The 13133-nt window shown below is 42.4% G+C and overlaps 2 protein-coding genes across 3 annotated transcripts; one reads left to right on the top strand and one right to left on the bottom strand.

Annotated features, from left to right (window-relative positions):
- Positions 1-433: 433 nt before the first annotated feature.
- Positions 434-6189, top strand: pcid2 (PCI domain containing 2). 2 transcript variants are annotated; one of them, XM_074627205.1, is made up of 14 exons: positions 434-519; positions 1081-1139; positions 1231-1320; positions 1493-1566; positions 1657-1722; positions 1853-1894; positions 2099-2257; positions 2353-2428; positions 2510-2651; positions 4425-4525; positions 4832-4905; positions 4979-5104; positions 5179-5302; positions 5411-6189. In XM_074627205.1, the coding sequence occupies exons 2-14, from the start codon at positions 1104-1106 to the stop codon at positions 5498-5500; spliced, it is 1200 nt and encodes a 399-aa protein (XP_074483306.1). In that variant the 5' UTR covers positions 434-519; positions 1081-1103; the 3' UTR covers positions 5501-6189. The 2 variants fall into 2 exon arrangements, with proteins under 2 accessions (XP_074483306.1, XP_074483307.1); XM_074627206.1 differs by having other exon boundaries at positions 480-577.
- Positions 5603-12506, bottom strand: LOC141762975 (coagulation factor X-like). The gene is made up of 8 exons (XM_074627197.1): positions 12358-12506; positions 11192-11379; positions 11022-11046; positions 7442-7594; positions 7221-7343; positions 7060-7142; positions 6847-6985; positions 5603-6755 (listed from the first exon to the last, which is right to left on the bottom strand). Exons 1-8 carry the CDS (start codon positions 12497-12499, stop codon positions 5833-5835), a joined length of 1776 nt encoding a protein of 591 aa, XP_074483298.1. The 5' UTR covers positions 12500-12506; the 3' UTR covers positions 5603-5832.
- Between the last annotated feature and the right edge of the window lie 627 nt (positions 12507-13133).

Genomic DNA, 13133 nt, shown 5'->3' with positions numbered 1-13133 from the left:
CTTGGTTATTTCAGCTGCATGTTTGTTCTCTACTTCAAACTGAATAATTAACAAATCAATAATAGGACTTTATTTAACCTGTCCAGTTGAATGTGTGAATCTGTGTGTTGTTGCTCCGCTGCGTGAACACAGACTGTCCTTCTGTTCTGGGTCAATAAAGGTTTAAAGGACACTTTGTTGGTCTGATTTTATTTTTCCAGCAAGAAGAACCTTTCCTCTTTATTTCCAACATGTCAGGAACATTTTAATGCAAATATATAAATATAACCGTCTAACTATCTAGCTCGTGTCTTCATCCAGCCGGACGTCCACATGGTGAGTAAGATGTTACACACATGATATACAAGTCTTTTACTGTGGAGCTGATGTCATGTTGGGTGTGTAAACTGTGTTTTTGTGTTTATTTGTCAGCACATGTATCTCAAAATCTCTTTGGGGCTTTTATTTTGATATATGGCACCTCTTATTCTGAAACACTACCGGAAGCAGACCTCAGGGACCCGGAAGTAGTTTGGAGTCGTGAGCATCAACAGCTGAAACTTATTTTATTAATCTGCGTTAAAACGTCATTCTAAAGGTATTTAATCATCAATATTGAGTTATTACATTTACACGGATGTTAGTTTACAGTTTGAAGCGTTAAAACAAACATTTAACAGAGTTCTTAAACCTCAAGAGGATCTATCTACAGTTAGCATCGCAGCTAACTGAAGCTAACCAGACCTCTGTTCAGTTTCTCAGTCAAATAACAAAAACACCTCATTAAATACTGTTAAAGGTAAAACACGGATTAGAGTTTCAGCTGCAACGATTAATCGATTCACTGAAAATTAATCGGCAACATTTTTTTAATTATTTTGGTGTTATTTTTTTATTTTTTTGAGTTTCCAGCTTCTTGAATGTGAATATTTTCTGCTTTTAAATGAATCTTAAGTGAATAAAACACATTAAACATGTTTCAGTTTGACTTATGAGAAACTATCGATATATTTATCTACAAGATCAATCAATCAATCAGCTGTATTGATTAGGCGGATACTTGCTGTGCTGCAGTAATACTTGTGTTCTGTGTGTTTCCAGGTTGTGGTGCTGCAGCGGTCATCATGGCTCACATCACCATCAACCAGTACCTGCAGCAGGTAACCTCTGACCTCTGACCTGTGAGCATCATGTTGTGTCCTCCAGCGTTTACCAGTGAGTCTTCTTCGTTGGTGTGTGTCCCCGCTGCAGGTCCTAGAGGCCATCGAGAACCGCGAGGGCTCCTTCTGCGCCGAGCTGCTCTCCTTCAAACACCCGCACGTCGCCAACCCCCGCCTCCAGGTGAGGCTCCGCCCACTCAGGTAGACGCAGCCAGCGTTGCTAGGATACCGCCTCACCTCACCTGTGTGTGTGTGTGTGTGTGTGTGTGTGTGTGTGTGTGTGTGTGTGTGTGTGTGTGTGTGTGTGTGTGTGTGTGTGTGTGTGTGTGTGTGTGTGTGTGTGTGTGTCCCAGCTGGCCAGTCCAGAGGAGAAGTGTCAGCAGCTCCTGGAGCCGCCATACGACGAGATGGTCGCCGCCCACCTCAGGTAGGACGCCACGCAGGCTGGAACCTGTACCCATCGATGGATGTGAGGTAACCATAGCAACGGGACTGACCGTGTGTGTGTGTGTCACAGGTGCACCTACGCAGTGTCCAATCACGACTTCGTTGAAGCCTACAAGTTCCAGACGCTCGTCGTTCAATATCCTTCATGGTGGAAACACACACACACAAATACACACTTTAATACACACACACACACACACAGGATGCAGCTTCAATCAATAATCAATAATCAATAACCAGTGATGGATCATCCTTGACCCGCTCACGTCCTTCCTGAGGGCCTTCCAGTCCCACAAGGAGGAGAACTGGTGAGTGTTAGCCTAGCTTAGCACAATGACTGGAAGCGGAGGGAAACTGCTAGCGTGGGTCTTCCTTCAGGATGAGCTGTGATATACTGTATATATGTAACACTGATGTGAACACGCCGCCCCTGAACGCAGCATCACTGTGTGTGTGTGTGTGTGTGTGTGTGTGTGTGTGTGTGTGTGTGTGTGTGTGTGTGTGTGTGTCAGGGCGCTGCCGGTGATGTTCGCCGTCACGCTGGATCTCCGGATATTCGCCAACAGCGTGGAGCAGCAGCTCCAGAAGAAGGGCAAAGGTCAACCAGGAGAGATGCTGGAGAAGGCAGCAGAACAGCTGATGAGCTGCTTCAGAGTGTGTGCCAGCGACAAGTCAGTACACACACTATACACACTATACACACACACACACTATATACTGTATCTCTATACCATGTGTGTGTATTAACGTAGTGTGTATTGATCAGTCGAGCGGGCATCGAGGACTCTAAGAAGTGGGGGATGATGTTTCTGAGTAATCAGCTCTTCAAGATCTACTTCAAGGTCTCTCCTCTTAGTACTCATGTTATTATACACACTCTACACACTCTACACACTCTAATGTCTTCTCTCCTGATCAATCAGATCAATAAGCTTCACCTGTGTAAACCTCTGATCAGAGCGATCGACAGCTCCAACCTGAAGGACGACTACAGTCCGGCTCAGCAGGTCACCTACAAGTACTACGTGGGCCGCAAGGCCATGTTCGACTCCGACTACAACCCAGGTACTACTGCTACTGTACTACTGTAGTACTACTGCTACTGTACTACTGTAGTACTACTGCTACTGTACTACTGTAGTACTACTGCTACTGTACTACTGTAGTACTACTGCTACTGTACTACTGTAGTACTACTGCTACTGTACTACTGTAGTACTGTACTACTGTACTACTGCTACTGTACTACTGTAGTACTGTACTACTGTACTACTGCTACTGTACTACTGTACTACTGCTACTGTACTACTGTAGTACAACCCAGGTACTACTGCTACTGTACTACTGTAGTACTACTGCTACTGTACTACTGTAGTACTGTACTACTGTACTACTGCTACTGTACTACTGTACTACTGCTACTGTACTACTGTAGTACAACCCAGGTACTACTGCTACTGTACTACTGTAGTACTGTACTACTGTACTACTGTAGTACTGTAGTACTGTACTACTGTAGTACTACTGCTACTGTACTACTGTAGTACTACTGCTACTGTACTACTGTACTACTGCTACTGTACTACTGTAGTACTGTAGTACTGTACTACTGTAGTACTACTGCTACTGTACTACTGTAGTACTACTGCTACTGTACTACTGTAGTACTACTGCTACTGTACTACTGTAGTACTGTACTACTGTACTACTGTAGTACTGTAGTACTGTACTACTGTAGTACTACTGCTACTGTACTACTGTAGTACTACTGCTACTGTACTACTGTAGTACTACTGCTACTGTACTACTGTAGTACTGTACTACTGTACTACTGCTACTGTACTACTGTACTACTGCTACTGTACTACTGTACTACTGCTACTGTACTACTGTACTACTGCTACTGTACTACTGTAGTACAACCCAGGTACTGCTACTGTAGTACTACTGCTACTGTACTACTGTAGTACTGTACTACTGTACTACTGCTACTGTACTACTGTAGTACTGTACTACTGTACTACTGCTACTGTACTACTGTAGTACAACCCAGGTACTGCTACTGTAGTACTACTGTACTACTGTAGTACTGTACTACTGTACTACTGCTACTGTAGTACTACTGTACTACTGTAGTACAACCCAGGTACTACTGCTACTGTACTACTGTAGTACAACCCAGGTACTGTAGTACTACTACTACTACTGTAGTACAACCCAGGTACTGCTACTACTGTACTACTGTAGTACTACTGTACTACTGTAGTACAACCCAGGTACTACTACTGTACTACTGTACTACTGCTACTGTAGTACAACCCAGGTACTGCTACTACTGTCGTAGTACAGTAGTACTACTACTGTACTACTGTCGTACGACAGTAGTACAGTAGTAGTACTACAGTTGTACTACTACGGTACTACTACTGTAGTACACCACAAGTACTACGTGGTGTTCTAGTAACTGTATTTTAACAGGAAGTTCAGGATGAGGTTTGTTTTTCAAGATAAAAGCCCGACTCTGGATGTTAACAGGAAACTAGGGCTGGACCTGTTTCTTTCAAAATAAAAGCCCCGTAGAGTGACCTAACAGAAAGCTGAGGTCATTGTAGTTGATTATTGATTATTGATGATTGGTGATTGATGATTGATTATTGATTATTGATTGATTATTGATTATTGATTGATGATTGATTATTGATTGGTGATTGATGATTGATTATTGATTATTGATTGATTATTGATTATTGATTGATGATTGATTATTGATTGGTGATTGATGATTGATTATTGGTTATTGATGATTGATTATTGGTTATTGATGACGGTGTCTCTCAGCGGAGGAGTTCCTGTCGTTTGCCTTCGATCACTGTCATCGATCCAGTCAGAAGAACAAGAGGATGATCCTCATCTACCTGCTGCCCGTCAAGATGCTGCTGGTGAGAGACCACCAAGACCTGAACCAAGACCTGAACCAGACTCACACCTGAACCAGACTCAGACCTGAACCAGGTCCTGAACCAGACTCAGTCCTGAACCAGACTCAGTCCTGAACCAGACTCAGACCTGAACCAGGTCCTGAACCAGACTCAGTCCTGAACCAGACTCAGTCCTGAACCAGACTCAGACCTGAACCAGGTCCTGAACCAGACTCAGACCTGAACCAGACTCAGACCTGAACCAGACTCAGACCCAGGTTACTGACCCAGGTCCTGACCCGGTCTGACCCCAGCTTGTTGTTTCAGGGTCACATGCCGACTCATCAGCTCCTGAGGAAATACGACCTGATGCAGTTCTCTGACGTCACCAAAGCCGTGAGGTAAGCGGGACACGACAGGAAGTGACATCATCACTGTGCTGTCAGCTGACCTCACAGCTGACCTGTGTTTCAGTGAGGGGAACCTGCTGCTGCTCAACGAGACCTTGTCCAAACACGAGACCTTCTTCATCCGCTGTGGGATCTTCCTCATCCTGGAGAAGCTGAAGATCATCACCTACAGGAACCTCTTCAAGAAAGTGTGAGTCCAGGAGCTCCTGCTGGCTCCCGGTGCATTGTGGGTAGTGTAGTTGTTGACCTCTCGTCTGTCTGCAGGTACCTGCTGCTGAGGACTCACCAGCTGCCTCTGGACGCCTTCCTGGTGACGCTGAAGATGATGCAGGTGGAGGACGTGGACCTGGACGAGGTGCAGTGTATCCTGACCAACCTCATCTACAACGTGAGCTCACACACGCACGCACGCACGCACGCACGCACGCACACACACACACACACACACACGCACAACAGGAAGTAGACCAACAGCTGTTGTTTGTGCTCCTCTCAGGGTCACATCAAAGGTTACATCTCCTATCAGCACCAGAAGCTGGTCGTCAGTAAACAGAACCCGTTCCCTCCGCTCTCCACCGTCTCCTAGACTACGTTACCCACAATCCCCTCTGGCTGCCGGAGACTCCTCCTTCTCTTTTCTACTGTTCTGTAAACAAGGTGTTGAATAAAACAGATGCTGGTTTGTACGCCGTGTTGAACTGCTTCTCTTTATTAACACCGACCTGATGACATCACCTGTTCCTGGAGGCTCTGCTGCTGGTGCATTGTGGGTACTGGAGTCTTTATTTTCATTTCAATCTGCACACTTCAGATACAAACAACAACATGGATAGAACAGCTGATCAATAACGTTTACACAGAAGAACACTTTGGTTTGGTCAAGAGTTTTAAAGTTGGCGGCGGCGGTTGGCGGGTCATTTAGCGGTTCTCCGGGTACTGGCTGACTTGTGGGGTCATGTGGTCCTCGGCCGCCTCCAGCCTCGGTCTGATCCAGCTCAGGTAGCGGGACAGTTTGGTGAACACCAGACCGCCGCCGTCGTCGCATGACATCAGCAGCCCGGTCACAAACGCCGTCCCTCGTTCCACCGTGGCCACCGGCGTCCCCAGCATCAGATCGCCACATCGCCGGGCGTCGACCTCCGACGCCGGACGGCGGCCAGATTCTAGCGGCTTGCGATTCCGAATGTTTGACCTGGTGTTGCTTTCTGCTCCATTTGGCATCCCGTTCGGGTTCTGGTTCACTGTGTGTCCATTTGGGCTCCCCTGGGTGCCATTTGGACTCCCTAAAGGTCCATTTGGGCTCCCCTGTGTGCCATCTTGACTCCCTAAAGGTCCATTTGGGCTCCCCTGGGTGCCATTTTGACTCCCTGAAGGTCCATTTGGGCTCCCCAGTGTGCCATTTTGACTCCCTAAAGGTCCGTTTGGGCTCCTCTGGACTCGGCTGGCTCCATTGGGACTCCTCATGCAGAACATCTTGTTGCTGAGCGGGTGCGAGACGTTGACGTGGCGGCGACACTCGTCCAGCGGCATGTAGACCAGGTTGTGGGTCCGCCCGCCGCCTCGCCTCATGGCGACGAAGCCCGCCCTCGTGGTGACGCCGCCCGTCCTCGTGGCGACGCCGTCCGCCCTCGTGGCGACGACGCCCGTCCTCCCAGAATGCATCAGGATGTTTTCGCTGAAGTCCTTGTCGGGCAGGCAGAGGTGGACGAGGGCGGGGCCAAAGGTCACGGGGCGGACCAGCTCCAGAAGGGCGAGGTCGTTGTCGTGGTGACCTGGACGGAATCCATTGTGGACGTGGAGCGCCTGGACGGGGACGAAGATCCTCTCCTCGCCGCCGATACCTGCGAGACGAGAAATAACATCATCATTCGCTGGGCTTTTATTGTGGAGATCTTAAACTTCACAATAAAAGGTTGTAATAAAGTTCAGTACCGGCGACCACGGCGATGTCCGAGGGTCGGAGGTCAGAGCCCGAGTCCGTCAGGAGGCAGCGGGCGGCGGTGAGGACGGAGCGGCGCCCCAGCAACACGCCGCTACACAGCTCCACCCCCCCGCTGGTCAGCAGCGCCACCTGGAGGACGAAAACAAACACGCTGAATACACCCGGACCGCTAACGAGCCCACGCCTCGCCGCGATCGCCTTACCTGCCACGGACAGTTTCCACCGCGACACGTCGACACCGCCGTCGTGTTGAACTTGTCAGGAAGTCGTCCGCAGGGGAACGCCACTGAGGACACAGAGACGTGGTTATGTCACTAGCCGTTCGGTAAACGTGGCGGTACGTTAGCGTTTGATGGCGTCTGACCTTCGGGGACGCAGCTCCGCCCGTCGGCGTGGAGTTTGAATCCCTCCATGCAGGAGCAGCTGAAGGAGCGGTAGGACGCCGTGCACAGCTGGTAACACGCCGTCGGACCGTCGGTCGGACACTCTGGAACAAACGGTCAGCGTGGTTAATAACCAGGAAGGAGAAGAAGAAGAAGAAGAAGAAGAAGAAGAAGGTCACGGCGCTGTGGGCGTGGTCAACACCTGCTGTGATGGATGGCGAGGGCGGCAGCGACGGAGCTCCCAGCTCACAGGCCGCGCCGTAGAAGGGGGCGGGGCAGGAGCAGTGGAACCCGCCCACTTTATCCGTACACTGCCCTCCGTGGAGGCAGGGGGGGGGGGCGCATTGATCGCCGTCTGATCACAGATCAATAACATCAATCACATCAACAACATCAATCACATCAACAACATCAACAACATCAATCACATCAACAACAACATCAATCACATCAACAACAACATCAACAACATCAATCACAACAACAACATCAATCACATCAACAACATTAATCACAACATCAACATCAATCACATCAACAACAACATCAATCACAACAACAACATCAATCACATCAACATCAACAACATCAATCACATCATCAACAACATCAATCACATCAACAACAACATCAACAACATCAATCACATCAACATCAACAACATCAATCACATCAACAACATCAATCACATCAACAACATCAATCACATCAACAACATCAACATCAATCACATCAACAACATCAATCACATCAACAATATCAACATCAACATCAACAACATCAATCACATCATCATCAACATCAATCACATCAACAACATCAACAACATCAATCACATCAATCACATCAACATCAATCACATCAACAACATCAACATCATCAATCACATCAACAACAACAACATCAATCACATCAACAACAACATCAATCACATCAACAACATCAATCACATCAACAACATCAATCACATCAACAACATCAATCACATCAACAACATCAATCACATCAACAACATCAATCACATCAACAACATCAATCACATCAACAACATCAACAACATCAACATCAACAACATCAATCACATCAACAACATCAATCACATCAACATCAATCACATCAACAACATCAATCACATCAACAACATCAATCACATCAACAACATCAACAACATCAATCACATCAACAACATCAATCACATCAACATCATCAATCACATCAACAACATCAATCACATCAACAACAACATCAACATCAATCACATCAACAACATCATCAATCACATCAACAACATCATCAATCACATCAACAACATCAACATCAATCACATCAACATCAACAACATCAATCACATCCACATCAACCACATCAACCACATCAACAACATCAATCACATCAACAACATCAACAACATCAATCACATCAACAACATCAACATCAATCACATCAACATCAATCACATCAATCACATCAACAACATCAATCACATCAATCACATCAACATCAATCACATCAATCACATCAACAACATCAACATCAATCACATCAACAACATCAACATCAATCACATCAACAACATCAACATCAATCACATCAACAACATCAACATCAATCACATCAACAACATCAATCACATCAACAACATCAATCACATTAACAACATCAACATCATCAATCACATCAACAACATCAACATCAATCACATCAACATCAACAACAACATCAACATCAATCACATCAACAACATCAACAACATCAACCACATCAACATCAATCACATCAACAACATCAATCACATCAACAACATCAACATCAATCACATCAATCACATCAACAACATCAATCACATCAACAACATCAATCACATCAACATCAATCACATCAACATCAATCACATCAACAACATCAATCACATCAACATCAATCACATCAACATCAATCACATCAACATCAATCACATCAACAACATCAATCACATCAACATCATCAACAACATCAACAACATCAACAACATCAATCACATCAACATCAACATCAATCACATCAACATCAACATCATCAATCACATCAACATCAACAATAACATCAACATCATCAATCACATCAACATCAACAACATCAATCACATCAACATCAATCACATCAACAACATCAATCACATCAACAACATCAATCACAACAACATCAACATCATCAATCACATCAACAACATCAACAACATCAACATCAACAACATCAACATCAACATCATCAATCACATCAACATCAACAACAACATCAACATCAATCACATCAACATCAATCACATCAACAACATCAACCACATCAACAACATCAATCACATCATCAACATCAATCACATCAACAACATCAACATCAATCACATCAACATCAATCACATCAACATCAATCACATCAACAACATCAACAACATCAATCACATCAACAACATCAACAACATTAATCACATCAACAACATCAATCACATCAACAACATCAACAACATCAATCACATCAACAACAACAACATCAACATCAATCACATCAACAACATCAATCACGTCAACCACATCAACAACATCAACCACATCAACCACATCAATCACATCAACATCAACCACATCAACAACATCAATCACATCAATCACAACAACATCAACATCAATCACATCAATCACATCAACATCAACAACATCAATCACATCAACATCATCAACAACATCAACAACATCAACAACATCAATCACATCAACATCAACAACATCAATCACATCAACAACAACATCAACATCAACATCATCAATCACATCAACATCAACAATAACATCAACATCATCAATCACATCAACATCAACAACATCAATCACATCAACATCAATCACATCAACATCAATCACATCAACAACATCAATCACAACAACATCAACATCATCAATCACATCAACAACATCATCAACCACATCAACATCAACAACATCAATCACATCAACAACATCAATAACATCAACAACATCAACAACATCAACATCATCAATCACATCAACATCAACAACAACATCAACATCAATCACATCAACATCAACATCAATCACATCAACAACATCAACCACATCAACAACATCAATCACATCATCAACATCAATCACATCAACAACATCAACATCAATCACATCAACAACATCAACATCAATCACATCAACAACATCAATCACATCAACAACATCAACAACATCAATCACATCAATCACATCAACAACATCAACAACATTAATCACATCAACAACATCAATCACATCAACAACAACATCAACATCAATCACATCAACAACGTCAACCACGTCAACAACATCAACCACATCAATCACATCAACATCAACCACATCAACATCAATCACATCAATCACAACAACATCAACATCAATCACATCAATCACATCAATCACATCAACATCAACAACATCAACAACAACGACTCAGCCAGACAATAAACACTCAGAAATAATATCAAATAGAAAATAAAGAAAAATTGGCTTAAAAAATATCTCAAAATGAAATACAGTAAAATAAGTGACTAATAAAATCAATAATAAGAGAATACAATTATACAAACTAAATACAATAAAAAAATGATAAATAAAATAATGAGATAAAATTATACAAATGAAATACAATAAAATAAGTGATTAATAAAATAATAATAAAAGATAATAAAATTATACAAATGAAATAGAGTAGAATTATTGATTTATAATAAATCTGTTTATTCGTTTAGAGTGTAAACTCACCGTGGTAAACGGTCCAGAAGGTGATCTGAAGAGAACCAGACCAGTTCAAACCAGTTAAAACCAGTTAAACAGCGATTTAATAACGTGAATCGGTGTTATTGATTATTGATGATTGAATATGGGTGTAGTAGTGTTATTGATGATTGATTGTGGTGTGGGGGGGGTCTGACCGTCCTGTCGGTGTCCTCGAAGTACTCCCGGGCCTCCTCGTAGCTGCAGCGCTCCTCGTAACACTCCCGCTCCAGGTTCCCCTGAAGGATCTCCTCCACCAGGAACCGGTTGGCCCGTCTGGACCGCAGGAACACCGCCTGCTGCCGGGGAGCCTCGAACACCGCCCGCTGCCGGGGAGCCTCGAACACTGGTAGCACGGCACAGATTAGACAATGGAGTTCAATATATAAATACATGTTAATATAGTATAATAATAATAATAAATATGCCTTTTAAATAAATCCTGAAAGAAAAAAACTGAGGCAATAAATATATAAATAAATATTAATATAAATATAAAAATTAATCAATATAATTCACTAAATAAATAAATATGCCTTTTAAATAAATCCTGAAATAAATACACGAGGCAATAAATAAATAAATGTAAATATAAATATTTAAATGAGAAAATATTGTTAAATAAATAAATAAATAGGATTTTATTTTTAAAAAGATCTTTATTTATTTCAGGGGACTTTTATTTCATAATTCCACATTTATTTAATAAATCTTTTTAATTTCCATCTGTTATATTCAAATGAATGGGGCGTTGTTAATTATTATTATTATCAGAAATAGGAAATAAAAGTCCCCTGAAATAAATGAAATATAACAATAAATGTAAAAATAAAAACATGTATTTATTTCTATTCATTTACTAATTTATATATTTATATTTACATTTACTTATATATTTATTGCTTCATTTATTTATTTCAGGATTTTTTTAATAGGCATATTTATTTATTTATGTATTCATTTAAAATTGACTTCAATAACATTCCAGTATGATTTATTTAGTTATATGTATAATATAAATCATAATTCATCCAAACTGAGTCACAATGTTAGTTTAATAAGTAACACTTGTTTTGTACTTCCTCGTAGTTAATAATTAATATCTTAAATATGACAAACTTAAAACATACTAAATCATTATTGTAACTAAAAAACAGTCATTAGAACCAGCAGAACCAACAGAACCAGCAGAACCAACAGACGTTTCCAGTTTAACGTATTTGAACTGTTTCCTGTCTGGTGGATCAGTTTAAATAATCATATAAACTATATATATATAACTAACTGTATAAAGCCGTCAGAGGTCAGAGGTCAGAGGTCTTACCTTGTCCTTGGATGAGAACCTGAAGGAAGCAAGCGAGGAGGTAGAGACACCGAAGAGACGCTCGCCACGCCGACATGATGCTGACCGCCATGACACTGACCACACTGACTACACACACACACACACACACGTCCGTAAACATGTACACAGCGATGAGTCACAGCCGGGACACGCTCACCTTAAATGTTGTATTTATTGTTAGGAGTCTGGTGCACTCATTATAAACCTATAGACATATTCCATTCACTGGAACAGCTTCAACCAGACTCCATTATAAATATAGTGGATTATAGTTATATAACAGAGAGACGTCGGTTAGTTTACAGACCAACTTGTGATGCAGTTATTCATATTTATAAAAACCCATGTGATGTTTTAAACTCTTGAATGTCTTCAGAGGAGTCGGTTCGAGCCTCTCGGGTCACGTAAAGAGTTAAAGGGTTGTGTTTGAGCTGCAGGTAAACGGGGTGTTTGTGCCGTTGGACTCCGGTCCTCAGAACTCTCTGAACAAGCAGCAGCTCCGACCTTCAGCAGCTGTTTACTGCAGGTCAACAACAGATTAATCATTTAGAACCAGAACAAACATCACAAAGAACATCAAACACATCCAGCTTCTGATGAGAGAAAACAGAAACAGGAAGCTGAGAACCAACGACTGAAACCACTCGTCTAATATCAAAAGAGCTGCTGATTCATTTATTGATTCAGCTCTAATTTACCAGAATGAACGTTCAGCCTCAAAAATACAAATAAGAAACACATTTAAAATATAAAAT

This window comes from Sebastes fasciatus, chromosome 24 (assembly GCF_043250625.1).
Source record: "Sebastes fasciatus isolate fSebFas1 chromosome 24, fSebFas1.pri, whole genome shotgun sequence".
In the NCBI taxonomy this organism is placed as follows: Eukaryota; Metazoa; Chordata; class Actinopteri; order Perciformes; family Sebastidae; genus Sebastes; species Sebastes fasciatus.
This window is presented reverse-complemented; position numbering and strand designations above follow the sequence as displayed.